This window comes from Pipistrellus kuhlii, unplaced genomic scaffold (assembly GCF_014108245.1).
Source record: "Pipistrellus kuhlii isolate mPipKuh1 unplaced genomic scaffold, mPipKuh1.p scaffold_m20_p_1, whole genome shotgun sequence".
In the NCBI taxonomy this organism is placed as follows: Eukaryota; Metazoa; Chordata; class Mammalia; order Chiroptera; family Vespertilionidae; genus Pipistrellus; species Pipistrellus kuhlii.
In genome coordinates this window covers 107,439,325-107,459,868 of record NW_023425404.1, presented here as the reverse complement: position 1 = coordinate 107,459,868, position 20,544 = coordinate 107,439,325, and the positions used below count along the sequence as shown (strand labels likewise).

Genomic DNA, 20,544 nt, shown 5'->3' with positions numbered 1-20,544 from the left:
TGTAACATAACAATTGTTTTTATTTAATGAAAATTGTAAAAATATTGATTCTTATTAATGATTTTACTTATAATTGCATATAGTTATGTATTATGTATTTGTAATAAAGTACATATTTACACAGCTTTTTACCTTAAGAAGTCACTATTTGATTACTAAATGCTTAATAATAAGTTCATTTTTGGTAATAAACCTGATTTTTTTTTTTTTCAGTCTGTCAGTTTATCTGGTGGAACCAAAGATACAGTGGACATTGTTTGACATTTGTATGTAGTTGGTTTTAAATATGTTCTGTTCATCCCCTTGAAGATGATATTTATTATTTCTTCCTCAGATTTTAAAAACATAATAACAAATTGAGAGCATAAGACATACATGTTATTATTATTTAAATTATGGTATTCTTTATAGGAAGATTTATTTTGACAAAACTTTATAAAATACTTTCATTTTCTCTAGGTGGTTGGTTCTAGCTATTACTATGGTGCGTTTTTATATGGAAAAAGGAACACACAAAGGTTTATATAAAAGTATTCAGAAGACACTTAAATTTTTCCAGACATTTGCCTTGCTTGAGGTAAGTTTTTAGTGATTCTGTTTTTTGTCATTGTAATATTTATTTGAAAATACATTTGTTGAGCAAAAGCAATTTTACTGATTACATACCACCTACAGATTCATTTAAAACCAATGTCAACAGGGATTTATTTTATGTTGTATGGTACTGACTTGTGATTTTTTTTTTTATTTGCTTACAGATAGTCCACTGTTTAATTGGTGAGCTTTTTATTTAACTTTTATGTTTGGTATAAATTACCGTGAAGACAATGGTTGACTTCTTTTTCTCTTTAAGGAATTGTACCTACTTCTGTGCTTGTGGCTGGGGTCCAAGTCAGTTCCAGAATCTTTATGGTGTGGCTCATTACTCATAGCATAAAACCAGTAAGTGACACGAACGTGTTCTCTAGTTGAGCCTGCAAGACAGCTCTCTTATTAATAGGCATCTAAAATATTAGTACTGGTATATTTCAGGAAGCAGAATCATTGGGCAAAATAAAGTTTGGGTTTTGATTTAAGTGTGTTTGTCCATTGACTCAACGAATTAGTAGAATAACTTTGAAGCACAAGCAAAACCAAATATTAGCATTTTATATTCATAATTACTCTCCTCTGGTGTGTTCCAGTTTTTAAAATGAATAATATTACTGTTCTGTCAAATGGTTAACTGAAAATTTTCTACTGAAGTTATGTATATTGTCTTTGCTTATGTAATTTGAACTTGTCCATGTAAACCATTTATTTGTCCTCATTTAGCACTGAGTGCTGTAGCAACACACATAAAAAGTAAATGTAGTTCTGGAGATACAAATAAATGTCAAGGATAAAAAGATAGAAGGGCTAAGGAACTTATGGAAAACAAGCACATTATTTATTAAGGCATGACAGGAGAGAGACCCAAATCTAGTTAATGGCTTAAACCCATTTAGACAAACAAACACATGCTTACTATGTCAAGACATTGGGCCTTTTAAACCCACGACAAACATTTCTCAGAGGGGCCCTTCTGACCTTCTTGTCAGCCTCTGGAGTCTCCTGTCTACTTGAGGACAGATCTCTGGCCTCCTTTCCATTCCTCAGATGCCTTTCTCTACTTGGGATGATACTTAACCTCCCTTCCATTGCCTGCAAGACTCAGTGCCCCCCCTCCCCACCCCTCTTCTGCATGGGGACAGATTGTTGACCTTGTGCCCTCTTATTACTCTACACTCTAGCCCTCTTGACCAGTATCTTTCACTCAACTTACTCTATCCATCTGGTCCCTAACCAATGACTGCCATACGGAGAGCATTGAGTGCATGCCACATGGAGATCCAGACTTTTAATTCAGATTGCTGTGTAGTTTAAAAGAAGGTGTCGGACATTAACAGAATAAAAGAGAGACTATTCTGGACAGGGAGTGAATATGACAGCTGTGCCAGGACCGCAAAGAGTCTGAAGCCTGAGAAAGAAGAAAGAAAAGACAGGGTGGCCAACATTAACCGGAGAAAAGAATTTGAAAACAAGCTTACGGTGGCTAGTACCCAAGAGAAAAAAGGTCCACTGCTTGCTCTTCTTTTATCCTCCAGAGGATCTCTGCCTTATTAGTACTATTAGTACTATTTAATTTTATCTCTGCTTTATTACTACTATTTAATTTTATCTAACTCTTTAATTCAACCAACATTTATTGAGTGCATTCTATACACCGAGCACGGTGTTAATTTCTGATGAATGAGGCAGTCCCAGCCAACATGCTGGGGACCTGGCTATTAGTAATGCAAATATAGTACCTGCCTCACAGAGCCTGTGATTGGCATAGACACTAGACAAGCCGTTACACAAATAATTGTTTCATTATATTAACGTTAGTGCTTTGAACCAAGAGACCAGCCTGCATGGCAATATACTTCGGGACTCAGCCTGACCTAGGAAGTGAAGGAAGTCTCCCTGAGGAAAGAATGTATGAGTTGAGTATTGATAGGTAGACAGAGCCAGGCAGACAAATTTTAGTTCAAAATTGGCAAATGTTATAATACAGATATGAACAAAATACTGTGAGAACAAGGAAAGTGAGCAAATGACTGCTCAGGGTGAAAGGACTTGTTTGGGGAAAGTTTTCTAGAGGGTGCGATACTTTAGCTGGATCTTAAAATATGAGGTGAGAAGGGGTTTTCTATGGGATTAGCATTCTAGTTAGAGGGAGTAACATGTGTTAAGGCATAAGTGTTCAGAGCATGTTCTGGAAAGAATTCAAAGTTTATTGTCACCAGAGAGACGTGTTGGGGATTTGGGTGGGGCTGGGTCAAGTGTTTGCAGATGAAGTTGGAGAGATTTCTGAGCTCAGATTATAAAGAACCTTGAACTTCTTGCTCAGGTGGTAGGATTGTATCATTTCCTCTCAAATAGTGGGAATCCAATGAGACTTAAACCACAAGACTGGCTGCCTGCCCCCAGTTTTGTTTTTGTTTGCTTGCTTCTTTGTTTTGCTTTTAAGAGAAAACTTTCACCCATGAAGAGAATAAAGCAGTGGAGAGATTTTTTTTTTAGGAGGCTGTCACGATAGTCTGGATGAGAGATGACGAGGCCTTGGATTCAATTGGTAGTAGCAGGGCCAAAGATGAGTGGGCAGATTCAAGAGTTCGTGCTACAGTGGAATGGGTCTGATTTGATGACTCAGAGAAAGTCGGAGGGTTAGATTGTTCCATGCTGTTTTGAGGGGGCGATGCTGCCCTGGGATAGCTGAGTTACTGGCTGGAGTGAATTGTGAGAGAGAATCCAGGACAAATGTGACCGTTCCTGTGCTGAGGATACACTGAAGTTGTGTGTTTATAATGAATTATGTAATGGTGACTGCATTCGTTTTCTGTATTACATCTGTCTAACCCTACCGTTCCATTATAATAAAAGACACACAGTAGATAATTAAGATAAAATATCTTCATGGAGAAAAAAGCTCGAGCTTAAACGACACTGTGGATTTCTATGTCATTCTGCAGATCCAAAATGAGGAGAGTGTGGTGCTTTTTCTGGTCGCGTGGACTGTGACAGAGATTACTCGCTATTCCTTCTACACATTCAGTCTTCTCAACCACTTGCCATACTTCATTAAATGGGCCAGGTGGCGATGCCTTGTAATTTAGTTTCTCACAGTCCTGTGCATGCGTGTTTTGTTGCTGAGCTAACTCCAGAGAATTAAAATTTGTGTTTCAGCCCTGTAAAGCCAGGGTGCTGTTGTTTTGCATACTTAGCAAAACATTATAACTTGCATTCTAAAGGCTTAAATTAACGATCAGAGAGAAATAATATATATATTTTAGGAAATCAATATAAGATAAATTATATTAGTATCCTTATGCTCTAAATTGGTCATTCATTTTTCTTTAAAAGCAAAATATACATTTTGGAAATTATATTAGATAAACAGTGTGCCAAAAACATGGCATTTTGTCTGATTGGTTTAAATTATCATTGATTTAAATGACAAAAATGTATAAGATACAGTTTTTAGTATTTTATACATACTAAACATCAATTTTTTTTTGTATGTATAAAATACTAAGACATTTAAAGAGTCATGCTTATTTGAAATTGTATTATTTGGACTGGGTACAACATTTATATTTCAAAGGTCCTATATATCCTAAAACTAATTTTTAAAGCAAAATATTTTTTTTCTTTTTAAAGGTTGAATTCTTTGAGCAGTTGATATTTTACAAAATTATTATAAAAACAAGATTGTTCTTTGGAGAACAGACCGCAAAGCATAGATTTGTTCATTGCATTTTCTGTTGTACTTATAGTGGCAATAACATCAATAACAACTTAATGTGCTCTGTGCCAACTGCATGGTCGAAATGCAGGCATGGGCACAACAAAATCTCTGTCCACTCAAGATGGAGGAGGCAGAACGAAACCACTAACAGCTCTGTGCAATGCCAGGGAGTAAGGAGTTCAAGGAGGCACAGGATAAGGGATGTGCATCTCCTATACATCTGTCCCATTAGGTAGGATAAAAGGGTTTCACAGTATTTCCACTTCTTTACATTTGTCTCTTAAACTATAGAAATAATGTTTTCTTTGTAAAAAGCTCAACTAGCACAGAAGTTTTAGCATAAACACAGAAAGTTTCTCTCTGTGCTCTTACCTGACCCACTCCCTACCCCTCAGAAGGAAAAAGTGTGGTGTTTACCCGTCCAGATTTTTTTCATATTATCAAAAATCTGAACACAGTGTGAGTTTTTAAAAACATAAATAGGATGACATTATATTGTTTTTTTTATATGTTGGAGATCTCTCTTTTTTTAAAATCACTATAGGTATATTTAGATTTAGCTCTTTAACTCTTTAATATCCCATAGTATGACTGACCCAGTTTTATATTGCTAGAATTTAGATAATTTTCAAATATTATAAATATGGCATCTCAAATATCCATATTTCTGTTGTTTTTAAAAACTCTGATGTTTATACTCACACATTCCTAACTTGTTTGTGATCTTTATATATTAAAAGCCTATCACTCTTTCTTTAGTGATTACTCCTTTTTTATAACTCATATTATGAATGTTTACATATAATAAATAAGAATATATATAAACCAAAAAGAAGGAAAAAAAAAAACCTTTTAAATGTCTTACAATTTCCCTGCACAAGGATAATCACTGTTGTGTTATATAACTTTTTAGACTTTTAAAATATTTTCTAGTTCTTTTTTCAACATTTGTGGCTTACCATTTTGTATGTAATAAGATTATTTAAAATTATAATTTGAGCTTAAATTAATTGTATGTCTTAAGAAAGTTGCACTATTACCCTTTGTATGTATTTGGTGTGTTTTATTCCATTTGTTGTATCTGAAAACTTTGGTGATTGGGCCCATCTTAATGTTGGCGGTTTGAAAGCCGTACTCTAATCCTAGAATGCTTGTGAGTGCCATTTAGCATGACCTCATTCTTTCCGACGTCTAACATCTTCAAAAATAAAAATTCATTTTATAGTCTTTTTAAATTTGCTGTATTTATAACATTTGTGGAAGATAGTGGTCTTGAATGTTTTGCATGTCTGCCTTTTGGCATGCATTTGCATGTTTTGAATTTCTGGAAAAGTTCACAACTGTGCCATAGGATGTTATTTGCCTTAATGTTAATTGTCTTAATGTTAAACAAGGCACTATAAAACCTCTCAAATTTGAAATGCATATGTTAGCATAATACATCATGTCAGTTCATTATAATCATGAATTCTATTTTGTGTCAAAAATTATAAAGATCCCAACTGTCTTATGTATACATTTGCCAACACCCTTAGGGAACCTAAAATCATATTTGTACTTAAGTTCAAATATTAAAGCTATTGTCCTCAAATAAAGCTTTACTTTAGAAATGCCTTTTTATTTATTACTAGTTAGCCTACTGTGACAGTTTGAATATAACTTGATCCTATTTGTGCTAAAAGTGTCGTTAGAAAAGTCCACCAAACAGATCATTGTATATTGTTATATTTTCATATTGATTTCCAGTTTAACTTAAAAAATACATTTCCTTCAAAAAATTTTAGATGAAAATTAGGAATCTTTAAGGAACATTATGTCTTTTTCTGAATGGTAGGTAAATTATACTGCCATCAGAACTTAGAGAGGGATGATGTAATCTTTTAAAAATACAAATAAAGTCAAATAATTTATTCTCATTTTATTAAAAATAATCACTCTTAAACGCTTTAAATGAGTTTATTACCTATTAAAGAACAATGCTACCAAAAAAAAAAAAAAAGCTGAGAATAACATAAAGTTTATAAAAAATGACTTAAATAAGTTTGAATGTTTTACTTGTAAAAGGAATATAATATGTTCAGTTATATGATTTTAAATTGAGATAGGAAAATTATATTGGAAAAGATTGATTTAAATGATATGCAAATAGCTACTGGAAAAGAAACCAGGATAGATATACTGAAGGAAAGGAGGGGGTAAACTGGGACAGGAAAAGGATTTTTTTTCTTTCTTTTTTAATATATATTTTTATTGATTTCAGAGTGGAAGGGAGAGGGTGTGGGAGATAGAAACATCAGTGATGAGAGAGAATCATTGAGTGGCTGCTTCCTGCACGCCTCACATTAGGGATCCAGCCTGCAACCCAATCGCCATGCTGGCTGGGCCATTTTTCTGTCTTTACTAGTTAATCTCTTTTGGCAAATAATTCTGTCCCTATCCACCATCTTTTATCCTTATATAACTGACATCTTATATAATAAAAGCCTAATATGCTAAGTGTCCGGTCGGCTGGTCAGCCATTCAATCAAAGCATAATATGCTAATGATATGCTGTGGCCGCTCATCTGCTTGCTATGACGTGCGCTGACCACCTGGGGGAACTCCAGTAGGTTAGCTTGCTGCTGGGCTCTGGTTGATTGGGTCTGAGCAAGATGCTAAACGTGTCCTGAAGCCCTCTTGCAGTCCCTCCCCCACTGGCCAACCTCCTGCATCCCTCCTTGGCACCAGTTGTGCATCGTGGGGTCCCTTGACCTGGCCTGCACCCTCTCACAACTCAGGATCCCTCGGGAGATGTTGGAGAGCCAGTTTCAGCCCTATCCCACAGACCAGGCGGAGGGACCCCACTGGTGCACGAATTCATGCACCAGGCCTCTATTATAGGAATAAGATTGTCTCTAGGCTTCTGTCATACTGACAAATTTTACTTTTCTTTACAAATATTTCTTAATGCCAACAAAATGATTAAGTAAAATATGGATTATTTTTCCAGCAAAATTTTGACCTTAATTTTCAGCTACATAATGACTGACTTGGAGAAAAACTATTTTCTTTAAAGCCTGGGGTCCTTGAGGCGGCTGCTCCTGGACCAGTGGGAACTTGGAGACTGTTGCCCAAACTGTAGCATAAATGATGCCTGGCCTGCTCTGTGTCAGGGAACTTGCCACAGTCCACGTGAACAAACTGATTTTTGGATTTTGAATTGAACTTTCTTAGTTCTGTTTTGAGCAAGCTAAGCTATTTTTTTTAAAAGGATTTTTTTTTTTTTTTATTGGTTTCAGAGAGGAAAGGAGAGGAAGAGAGAGAGAAAAACATCAATAATGAGAGAGAATCACTGATTGGCTGCCTCCTGCACACCCCCGCAACCCAGGCATGTGCCCTGACCGGAAATTTAACTGTGAACTCCTGGTTCATAGGTTGATGCTCAACTACTGAGCCACGCTGGCCAGGCTACCTAAACTATTTATTAACTAGAGGTCTGGTGCATGAGATTCGAGCACTGGGGTAGGGGTGGGGAGCTCAGTAGCACAGCCTGTGCCCTCTCCTAGTCGGGGAGCCCTTGTCCAACTGATGACTTAGGCCAGCTCTCACTGCCCCAGTCCCCCTGGGGGAGCACACTTACCACCAGGGGAAAGCTCCTGCATTAAGCATCTGCCCCTGGGAGGTTAGTGCACATCATAGCAACCAGTTGTTCTGCCATTTGGTTGATTTGCATATTAGCCTTTTATTATATAGGATGTGGGAATTCAGGGAACAGCTTGTTTTACTTGTTTTGTTGTGAAAGTAGTTTTAGACAATTACTGGTTACTGATGCTTTAGTTATTATTAATCAGTTTTCTGAAATATTCTCTTTTAATTAGTAACCACAAAGGGTTTTCCAAATTCCTTTAAATAGGTAATTTCAAGGTTTAGATGTAAAATTAGGATCATAACTGGTCTTTTAAAGCACAGCATTTGAACAATAAATGTGTAGCTGCAAGGGGAAAAAATCAGTTATGATTCCAGGTGTCAAAGAAGTTACCTTTAAAATACCTTACAAGCTTGCATATGCTTTACAAATCAGTACTTACATACTTTAACCATTTGTATGCCATAAGCATCTATAGATGCAAGCAGCAGACTTTTTTAAATTAAATTCAAAATATCGTGGCAGTTAACTGGTCAAAATAGTTTAAAACTGCATATACATGTAAAAAATGTACACTACTTTAAAGTAAGTTGACTTTTTTTATGATCTTGCCATTTGAAATGGAGACTGCTATGAGAAAAAGGATGATAATTAAATTAATAAGCAAATGATTAAAGTAGGAAAAAATTAACCTTTTTATGTGAAGTTATTGTAAATATGTATAGGAAGGAGAATTTTTAAGTTTAAACATAGCAGTAGCAAAAGAACCATGATACAAAATTCAATACTTATTCTAGAAAAATAACTTTGAGGTTTTTTTTTCCCTCCAGATATAATTTTTTTATCATCTTATATCCTGTTGGAGTTGCCGGTGAACTTCTCACAATATATGCTGCCTTACCACATGTGAAGAAAAGTGGAATGTATTCAATAAGACTTCCTAATAAATACAATATCTCTTTTGACTACTATTATTTTCTTCTTATAACCATGGCCTCATATATACCATGTAAGTATGTGTTTATTAGTACTTTGATTTAACATATGCTATGAAAGTTTTTGGAGAGATATCATAATTGCTAGCTTAAGAAGCAAGGAGAAGTAACAGCTTACAAATGCATCAAAACTTCTATTCATGGAAATGCTCTAAAACTGGATTGTAGTGATGGTTGCACAGCTGTATAAATTTACTAAACTAAAACTGTACACTTCAAATGGGTGAATTTTATGATATGAAAATTACACCTCAATAAATTATATAAAAAAATACCTCTTCAATCCCACATATATTCATTTATATGAAACTAGAGGCCTGGTGCATGAAATTCATGCACTGGCCAGCGGGGAGAGGGGGACCCTCAGCCTGGCCTGTGCCCTCTCACAGTCCAAGACCTCGGGGGAATGTCTGCCTAAGCTGGAAGGTAGACATCTCTCTCGCAGTCGGGGATCCCTCGCTCCGTATTGCCCATCTGCTCGCTGCTCCTTAGCACTGCCTTGGAGGTGGGAGAGGCTTCTGCCACCTCTGTTGCACTCGCCAGCCAGCCAGCCATGAGCCCAGCTTCTGGCGAGCAGCGCATCCCCTGTGGGAGCTCACTGATCACTAGGGGGCAGTTCCTGCATTGAGCATCTGCCCCCTGGTGATCAGCGCGCATCAGAGTGACTGGTCATTTTGGTAGTTCCACTGTAAGGGTCACTTAGGTGTTTATTATATAGATAATTGAAGAGTTAGTGAGTTAGAAAAGGCTTTTTCCAAGTTATGAGAAGAAAGGTAAGTAAATTAATATACAAATGATTACCTTCTCAAAATTACTTAAAAATAAGCTAAGTATGATTTTTTTTTTTTAAAGAAAAGATAAAGCATGGGCCAGTGCATTATTTGTAAGTATTTAGAGTTATGTATTTAATAGAAACATTTTATCTTAGAAAATGCCAGGTCATTTTTATCTATTCACTTGGAGAAATCATCTAGGAGTACTTTTTAGTCTTATACCATTATGTGTTGCTTTATGCTCTGGAAAATAATGAAGCTAACTTTTCTTAAAATATTTTTAGTAACTCAGCCTCCTCTCATTTCTCATCACCCTTCAGTAGTTGCAATGAATTAGGCTTTAATTGCTTCATTTAAGCACTAATAATGATAAATGTTTAGGTCAAATTTTGATAGTTACTAGCAGGAAATAATGTAAAGCAAGGTGGTTAGTTACCCTTCTGAATAAAATTAGAGATTGGTGTCAGTGAGGGGAAAGGGAAATAAGAAAAGTTTATAAAATCTAAAGTCTACATTGACTCAGTATAAAATACGTCATCTAAAGGGGATGAACATAAAAACTGGCCAGCACATGGAGGCCTCCAATTTTTAAAAATATATTTTTATTGATTTCAGAGAGGAAGGGAGAGAGAGAGGGATAGCAACATCAACAGTAAGAGAATCATTGATCACGTACCTCCTGCAGGCTCCCTACTGGGTGGGAATCGAGCCCGCAACCCAGACATGTGCCTTGACTGGGAATTGAACCACAACCTCCTGGTTTATAGGTTAACCCTCAACCACTGAGGCACCCCAGCCCAAACAATTTGTAAGCTTTTCAAAATCAAAATTGGCTTTGGTCAGGTAGTGTTTTTATTACCCTCACTGGTACCATTTCAGCCTGACTCTCGTTAGGTTTTTACCAGCATTAGCTCAGGAGAGCTAAGGAGTGGTACACCTATGACAGTTATTTGTATCTCTTGCTTTTCCCAACACTCAGTGAATGGCAGCACACCGTGAGCAGAGCCAGAACTTGCTTCAGTGTCTGTCATATCATAGTTGCAGTTTCAGGGGTTGGGTTCTCATTCCTTTCGACCACTGAGACATCTGCAAGAAAACCCAAAGCTCAATAGATCACGGTGGAAGCCAGCAAACTAACAACTTTCGACCATGTGTTTGCAGGTGTCCTGGGAAGCGTAGACCCTCTCCTGTGCCAGCAGCAGCTTCTCAGTTTATTATGCTGACATTTACCTGAGAGGCCCACTTGCTGGAAGATCAGTCAGCCGGGGGGATGTTCTCTTCTTTATTATTATTAGTGATGATAAATAATGGTGCTTTACTTACTAAATTCTTTTGCTAATTAAAAGTATTAAAAGTACTTTTTGAGTACTTATTTTAATATTCAAAAGAAATATTGTTAGTTCTCATTTATCATGAGGACATTATAGAATAGAGCGGTTAAGTGGATGGATTAAAAGTCACCCAACTAGTAAAAAAAAGGTCAGGATTGGAACTCAAGTCTACACTTCTACTAAACTCGGAGTGTTAGAGAAGCATTTGCAATCACTGGTCAGTTAGCTTTTGGTATATATGACCTGAATATATTGAGATCCCTAGGTATAGAATGATGGTCACGTATATTAAGATGAATAGTACCTACATTTTAAATAGTACCTGCATTTTTGCTCCATTTGAGCCAAGGTCTAAAAAGAGTTATCTGAAGTTGCTGAAGCTAGATATTCAAAGCTTGTTTTGTCATTAAAGTCATTGGTTTGATTATTCTGTGCCCATTTTCAGGGACATTTTTACATTTGTATTGTTGATAGTTAATGTGAATTTGTTCATCCATTAACGCTTACAGTGTTAATTTAAATCATTGATTCACATTGACTCAGAATAATTCTCCAAATTTGATAGGGCAGATGACAGTTTGTCTGATGTAATACATGCACATGTATGTGCTTGTATAAAATGACTACTCCCATACCCAGCCAAGAGGGGCCTCTGCTCTGGCTGACCACTGATCACCTCTCCACCCACCGCCTTCTAGATCACAATCTGGAAACCTGGGGCCATGGAATTTGCTGCCCACAGGGCACTGAGTGTACATCTAGGCACACATAGGCCTCCTCCTCAGTTTGTTCTCCTGAGGGTTTACCATGTTGGCAGTGTACACAGCCCTGAAATCCAGAGGTAGCTAGGGGAAGCTGTTTGCGAGGGGTACGGATGGAGGTATGAACTGTGTGGGCTTGCATATCCACACATATACTCACAATACCCCTTGTGGTACAGGACAGCCAATGGAATGGAGAGCAGGGGCCAGGCAGGCAGCTCTCCTGTGCTGGAATATTCTGGCACAATATTTCAAATTGTTACTAAATTCAAACATGGCCTTCCAGGTCATTATGAAAGTGTATTTGTCAAGGTAGTATTAAAGTTTGCTATGAGACCTCACAGCTTTTGCATTAGAGTATTTAGGCCAATGGTCGTTGGCCTCCATTTGTACTCTTCCCTGAGCTCTGTAAATACTAGGGGGTGGCAGTGGCCTCTGATGTGCTTGCTTTCAAATTTTGACACCTTTAAGAGATTTCAAGTTTAAATAATTTCCAACAATAGCTTATCTTGCTTTGTTTTCTTTTTTTCCATGAAGTGTTTCCACAGCTCTATTTTTACATGTTACGTCAAAGAAGAAAGGTGCTTCATGGAGAGGTGATTGTAGAAAAGGATGATTAAATGACCTCTACAAACAAGGTGCTTTTTCCAGAATAACCAGGATTACCTGAGTCCAAGTTTTAATTACAAGAATAAACAACTTCATGAAATACTACAGATTGTATTATTTCTTCAAATATAACTTGAGACATGTGGTGTTTGCCAATATTTGTCTTCCATTGTGCCAGGTACATTTTCTACAAGAACTATGCAAGTATTTATCAACTCCTATCATTGTATTACTTGCAAAAAACCCTTTTGTTAGTTTTTTTTTGTGTGTGTGTGTGTGTGTGTATGTGTATGTGTATGTGTTTTAGTTTCACTAAATTGTTTTGCAACAAAGCTTTAAAAACCAATATTTAGCAATTAGTTTAGTGATTTAACATTATAGTCCTGCCAGTTGTAATTTATGTGATATTTATAAGTGAAAGTAAATACAGAGTTATAATAGCTCATTAATAATGTATTGATGTTTCTTGAAACCAAGAGCTATTTTTTTAAAGTTATAAGAGAGCATTTTGATTAATAACAGGTTTTGGAAGCATGGATATACATTACTGTTGTGAGACTTTTGATATAGATGTCACAGTTGGAAAATATTATTTGAAAATATATCTATGCCATTGAAATTACTTACACTACTAGGCAAATTTATTTTTATTTGAATTAGCCATTCAAAGACAACTTTTTCAATGCAAAAGGTTTTAATGGATTAGAAACAACATAAGTATATACTTTGCCTCCCTCATCTACATCAATAAAAGAGAAAAATGCAAAAATGAGTATGCAAATTAACCCAGCAAAGATGGTGGGTTAATTTGCATACACAGGCACCAAATGGCCAGGGGCAGGCTGCTTGCATCATCACCATGGCGATGATGCAGGCATTCTGAACCACCCCAGCCACTCCAGGCTTCTGGGCAGTGTGAGAAGGTGGCAAGGTAGCTCCAGTCAGGAGTGAAGGCAGAAGGGTGGCTCCAGGATGGAGCAAAAGCAGAAAGGCTGCTCTGGCCAGAGAGAAGGCAGTGCTGGCAGTCAGCGGAAGGAAGGCCCATTCTTGCGTGAATCTTCATGTACCATGCTTCTAGTTAAAAAATAAAGACATTAGGTCTGATTGTAATATTATACTCAGAACTCTGGCAGAGAAAGGCTGCTCTATACCATGGAATTGTCTAATAAAAATTATAACAACATTTTTGAGGTACTGAGGTAAGAAGTTTTGGTCTATGGCCTGAAGCAGATTCATTTTATCTGAATTCCACTGAGAAGCAAGTCTTATAATAAAGCTCTCTATGTGTTTAATAGAATGATACACTGAAAGATACACTTTTATATTGTTTTAATTCTTAAGTAGGGTCTTTAAAATTTTTCTTCCTTATGTTAAGGTATACTCCTTAGTCAAGTAAGCTAAGTAACCCATTTTAGAGAGAACATTAAATATGGGACTTAAAAAGAAAAGGAATTTTTGCCTACCATGATATATAGGCATAATTTTGGATTTAAATGTTCTGTTATTGCTTGTGTTTACCTCAACATGTAACATTACACTTCAAAATTTTGTGACCACGTTATTATCAAATGATGTCACGTGATTTGTAGTTCAGAATAGTTTTTCAAACTCTCATTTTAGATAGCTTGAATTTTACAAGGTGCTGTTTCTTTTATTACATTATATTGTAATATTTCCTGTGCAGCTGAATGTTTTAATGAGCAATTATGTATTAGGTTACTAATTCTCAAAATGGTGATGCACATTCTCTGCTAACATGGCTTGATCAGTTTTCTTTCTTTCTTTTTTCTTTTGAATTTTTATATGGAAGAGATTTTCAGGGAGATTTTATCTTTGGTACTATAGTATAAAATGTTCACATACTTATCTTGCTAGATTCCTGTCTTATGAAAAATACTTCAAATCCTTTTCCTGAAATTTGTATTAATTCATCTCATGCTTCCTTTGAGCAGCTGTACTATTCTTTAACCCTTCACCCCTTAATTTGTGGAATATCTTGAAGTAGAAATTGTGATTAATTTTAACTAGAAATGAAAATGCCCCTTGTGCACTGTTGGTGGGAATGCTGATTGGTGGAGCCACTGTGGAAAACAGTATGGAGTTACCTCAAAAATTAAAAACGGAACTGCCTTATGATCCAGTAATTCCACTCCTGGAAATATATCTGAAGAAACCCAAAAACACTAATTGGAAAGACCATATGCACCCCTGTGTTCAATGCAGTATTATTTACAATAGCCAATATTTGGAACCAGCTAAGTGCCCATCAGCAGATGAGTGGATAAAAAGTTGTGGTACATTTACACACTGGAATACTATTTGGCTGAAAAAAAAGGAAAAAAAAAGAAAATCTTACCTTTTGTGACAGAATGGATGGACCTAGAGAGTATTATGCTAAGTGAAATAAACCAGTCAGAGAAAAACAAGTGCCATATGATCTCACTTATATGTGGAATCTAATGAATAAACTAATCTAACAAACAGAAATAGACTCATAGATACTGAGAACAGACTGACAGCTATAAGAGGGCCAGGGATTGGGAGGCTGGGTGAAAAAGATGAAAGAATTAAAGCAAAAAAAACAATCCCCAAAAACACACACACAGACACACCACCAACAACAACCTCACTCACACATAACAGTATGGTGATTACCAGAGATAAAAGGGGTGGGAGGAGGTAGAAGAGGGTGAATAATGGAAGGAGACTTTACTTGGGCTGGTGAGCACACAATACAATATACAGGTGATGTGTATAGAATTGTACATCTGAATAAATGCCACCTCAATAAATTCAATAAAATAAAATTAAAAACTAAAAGTACAAACTCAAAGAGATCGGGGCATATCTTACACTAAATCTGTATGCCCACACTGCAGTATGTGTGAAAGTATTCAATAAATTCGTATGGAATGATAAAAATGCATCATACTATTCAGTGTCCTATAATAATATACTCAAAAGTATGCATAAATACTAGTATGCATAACTTTAGTTTATCTTCAGTATCTGCTATTTCAACTAATTCTATGTAGAAAATAAAGTGCTTAAATGGTAATTTGATCTTAAAAAATAAAGTATTTGAAAGTCCTTTGCACATGTCTCTTGTGGACTATACCTTTTTTTGGATTGCTTCTGAAGTCATCATAAGTGTTGAGTCAGGGCTTGAATACAGTAGAACCTGAATTCGGTCTTGTAGACATGTATCAACAAGTTTTAATACTAGCAACTTTCTATTAGCTTGGTGACATTCCTTCAAATTCTGGTTTTAAATTTTTAATAACTTCATAGCTTGATGTATTATACAATATATACAATGTGTCTTTTATTTTTCTTAGTCTTAATTTGATACTAATACATCGACACCTCTGCTAGGTAATAGCTTCATAAAAACAGCATGTCAAAATAAATATTTAAAATTTCATTTTCACCAAAAGCTTTTTTGATTTGATTTCTGTTGATTTTAAGAAAGGTTATTTTTGCAGCTTTAGATTTTTAAGCATCTAATTATCATTCAACACTCATTGTTTCTAATGATATATTGCAAATGATATGAAATTATGTAATCCCTCCCCACCCCCTAACAAATATTTATTTTGTGCCCACCATCTGTCAAGTACTATTGTAGGGAATTACCATCTTCCTCCTGTTTATACCTTTCTCTACTCAAACCTTTGACATAATTACCAGTTTAAATTAGTTAGGAAGTCACATTGCAAAATAATTATCTATGCTTTAACAAAATATAGTGCATTGGTAATCTGTTACAGGGTTCTTTGTTATTTATACATGAATATGTGTATCAGAGCACCACTAAATAGATAACATTCTGGTTTAAAACTACATCCAAACAAACTAAAAACAATCATTGAATATAACCAATAAAATAGCCTGGCCAGATTGGCTTAGTGGTTGAGCATCAACCTATGAACCAGGAGGTCACGGTTTGATTCCTGATCAGGGCACTGAATTGCAGGCTGAATCCCCAGTGTGGGGCATACAGAAAGCAGCCAATCAATGATTCTCATCATTGATGTTTCTATCTCCCCTTCTCTCTTCCTCTCTGAAATCAATAAAAATATATTTTTAAAAAACTGATAAATTATTGTCATAATTTAAAGGAAAATAACTGTAAACAACATTTAAAATATTTTGTAAACGAATGTGTAAAAGATAGAGGTATTTTTCTTTAACATACGTAGATCTGGAATTACATTTAATAGTATAAAAATATGAGCAACACAGTTATGTAATTTCTACTATGAAAGCATTAAATGGAATTGAAAGTTCAATTTGTTCATATTTTTAGGCTAAATTTACAAAACATCTTAAATAGGTAATTCTAAATATGAAGCTTAAAAATATATTCTAAAAGTTTTAGCTTTTTTTTTTTTTTTAGTGTTCTTGTTACCACTTTTAAAAATATATTTATCCCCCTGCCGGTGTGCCCAGTTGATGAGCTTCAGCCTATGTACCAGGAGGTCTTGGTTTGATTCCTGGAGGGGACATGCCTGGATTATGGGTTTGATGCCCAATGAGGGTTGTGCAGGAGGCAGCCAATCAATGATTCTCTCATCATTGATGTTTCTATCTCTCCCTCTGCCTTTCTCTCTGAAATCAATAAAAATATATTTTAAAAAAAATCTTTAATCAATTTTTTAAAACTATTTTTTCATTGATTTCAGAGGAGATGGAGAGAGGGATAGAGCCATACATTGGCTGCCTCTTGCACATCCCCTACGCGGGTTGAGCCCAAAACCAGGTGTGTGCCCTGACCAGGAATTAAGCCAGCGACCTCCTGGTGCATGGGACCAACCAAAGGAGCCACACAGGCCAGGCCACTTTCCAATTGTGACTACAGAAAAGGTGCAAAAGTGTAAGAAGCCTTCACTTGAATTCCGCACGTTAACATTTCGTTCGATTTGCTGTTGTTTTCTCTCCAAATATATTTATAATATTTTGTGAATCATTTGAGTGAAGTGAAAACATTAACCCCTAATTGCTTTCGTGTATATTTCCTAAGAATAAGGACATTTTCTGACATAGCCACAGTACAGTGATCAAACTCAGGAAATTAACATTGATAGAATCCTTTAAGGTACATCTCATCAGCAGGATGTTCTGGGACCAGGTCCACTCCAGGTCAGGCATTACCTTTAGTTATCTCTTTTAGCCTGGAGCTGATCCTTGTTTTTTTCTCCGTGTTTCATGACTGACATTTCAAAAGAACTGGATAAGTATTTTATAGAAAGTCCCTCCTTCAGATTTGTTTGATGTCGTCTCATCACTATATTTAAGTTATCCACTCCTGAGCAGGAATTTGATTTGTTCCACTTACTAATGAGACTAATTTTGATGTTTTAGTGTTTGTGTTTTTTAATATTTTTAAAAAATATTTTTGTTGCAGAGTAACAGGTATCATGCTAGTAGAAGGCCTTTTGGCCTAATTCATTGGAGTTTGACTTTGGCATATGACACTGGGATTTTTATTTTTTACCTGAATATACCTGTGCTCTGATACATGAAAATTAATGTCTTTTTAAATGCTTAAAATGTAGTAAATTCTTTTACACATGCAATTTCCAGGCATTTTATTTATTTATTTGTTTGTTTATTTTAGTAAAAGGATATTTCTAAATCATACACAAGAAAAAGGTTAATATTATAGAGATGGCAAACACCTAAGTAGGGCTGACCATCCCTGGGACTTTTAAGGGTAGGATTTTTTCCCTACTCTCCCCTTTCTTCATCCCCCCCATTCTTGACAAAGGTAAACAAAAGTCAGGGCTCATTTTAGACTAGTGGTTCCCAACATTTTTTTTGGCCATGCCCCACCTAAGCATCTCTAAAATCCTGATGTGTGTCTCCCCCCCCCCCCCCCCCCGCCCCCCATGGCATGTAATTCTTGTTATTCAAAAAGTGAGCTCCTATTCACATGGAGGAAGCCTAAAAGGCCATTAACTTGGTTTAAACAAGTTTCCAAAGAACATGGCATCTATGAAAGAGAAAAATAGACTGAGTGGCCAGATCACTATGATCTCTGAACATACAATAATCTGGCCACTCTGTGTGTGTGTGTGTGTGTGTGTGTGTGTGGATTAGGCCGGGTGCATGAATTTGTGCATGGGTGGGGTCCGGCCAGCCTGGTCAGGGGATCCAGGCATATTATTAACTCACCTTTATATTGGCTTTTATGCTGCTGGATTGTAAAACTCTGAGTAATTAATACACTTTGGTTTTGCTTTATAATTTATAACTGCAGCATTCTGTTCTCCATTATTATATACCCTTACCATAGTATTCTGCTTTACTAAAATGATATATAATGCATGATTGAAATTCTTGTAAAAACACATTTTATTTCTTGGTTTTTAATGGTGTGTTACCCCTATGAATATATATTTTAATTTTTAATTGATTTTTAGATAGAGAAAGGGAGAGGGAGAGAGAAACATCGATTGGCTGCCTCCTGTACACCCCCTACTGAGGATCAAGCCAGCAACCTGGGCATGTCTCTTGACTGGGAATCAAACCAGCAACCTCTTGATGCTCAATCCACTGGGCCTTACCCCTGTATTTTTATATGCAATTTGTACAATTTGAAAATTGAAAATTATTCTTAAGTCCACTTAACACTTTTTGGTTTTAGGGTACATTGAGGATAATGACTATACAACAATTATTTTCAGACTACAGCTTTTATGAGTCATCTGAGGACCCCAGAGTCTCTCCCTTAAAGATTCTGCCTCAGTGGCTATGGGGCTGCGAACTCATCTTCGGCAAGGTGCTGGGAGTTATGATGCAGGCAGCTTAGTTGTTTCACTACCCTTTGAGAAACACTGCAATAGTGAAACATCAGGGTGGAGGGACATGAATTTTTCCAAACCCATATTCAATGTACATACAGAACTGAAAAAATCAGCATTCCTATGTCATTATAATAAAAATGAACGCCATCGTTTTAAGTTTATAACTATGAAAAACTTGGTATTTACAAATATGGAGTAGTAAGACATTTTGTATGTGTTTTTGTAGCCGTACAATTGATCTGTCCATTCACTTAAGCAATGTAGTGCATAAGATAGGTAACAGTAGTAAAATCCAGATTAGTAGTCAGGTTTTGTGTTGTGTTGGATTTAATTACATGAAATAAATGGACAGCATTATAATTAGAAACTGTTAAAGATTTTTCTTTAGTAGTATTGTTAATTGAACAGAACTTCTAATGGTTTGTTTTGGTTTTTTTTTTTTTTAAATAAAACACTTTAGGAATAAATTCAACATTGTGGAAAATATACATGATCAAGTTTTTCGAAAAATCTGCATGACAGGGAGTAATTATAATTTGCCTGAATGATTTTTAATTGAATCCTAAATTGACTAAAATAGATTTGTAGTTGGTCCGAAGGTTGTGGGTTATTGTTAAGCTGATTAAAATAGATTTGTGGCAAAATAGCTATGTTCATAAGCTGTTTTTTTTTTTAAAGTTAAACTTTAATTGAAATTTAAGTCCCTTGAATTGAAATAAATTTTATGAATAGAGGAAATGAAAGATTAATTTACCTTAAGTGTACTTGAGGGGAAAAATAGACTTTAAAACAATTTTTATCTGGGAGAATGTACATTTCAAAGCCTCAAATATTAAATTATTTTCAAAACTTAATTTACAACTTGAATATTTTCTTCAAAATATGGCGTTACTTTTTTGTTTCATTTCCAAAATCAACATATATGAGCTAATTTATATAGAAACTAAATTTGTAGCATTCAAAGCATACATATTTTTATGAAAATATTTTGGATTTATAGAGGAGTTGAGATTTTAGTAATCAGTATGAGCTACAGTGTGTTAAATAGTGAAAGTTAAGTATAGGCATGGCTAGAAGAAAGGCTTTAATGGTTATATTGTGAAAATGTTGGTTGTTTTACAGGTTGACCATGTTCATAGTTATGAAGGATTTTTGGCCATGGAAAATTCCTAGTTATTAATTATGCTATGAGGTTAACTGCTTTATGTAAGTGGCATTCATATAGTTTTGAGGAAGCATTTTAAAAGTATTTTCTGTGAATTAACTTTACAAAGCACATATACTTTGCAAGCATGCATTGAGTTTTCTTTAAAATATGTTTTTTGTTGT

The 20,544-nt window shown here is 35.6% G+C and overlaps 1 protein-coding gene across 3 annotated transcripts in view; it reads left to right on the top strand.

The window, feature by feature from the left end:
- The window catches only part of HACD1 (3-hydroxyacyl-CoA dehydratase 1), a 29,083-nt gene extending 16,572 nt beyond the window's left edge, over positions 1–12,511 (top strand). The window contains exons 2-8 of one of the 3 annotated variants that reach the window (XM_036459290.2): positions 460–577; positions 759–777; positions 854–942; positions 3,537–3,658; positions 4,341–4,541; positions 8,768–8,946; positions 12,335–12,511. In XM_036459290.2, the coding sequence (XP_036315183.1) occupies positions 460–577; positions 759–777; positions 854–942; positions 3,537–3,658; positions 4,341–4,541; positions 8,768–8,946; positions 12,335–12,417 (811 nt within the window). In that variant the 3' untranslated portion in view covers positions 12,418–12,511. Of the gene's footprint in view, positions 1–459; positions 578–758; positions 778–853; positions 943–3,536; positions 3,659–4,340; positions 4,545–8,767; positions 8,947–12,334 lie in introns of all 3 variants that reach the window. The other 2 variants (XM_045587853.1, XM_036459301.2) reach the window with 2 other exon arrangements.
- Positions 12,512–20,544: the final 8,033 nt, after the last annotated feature.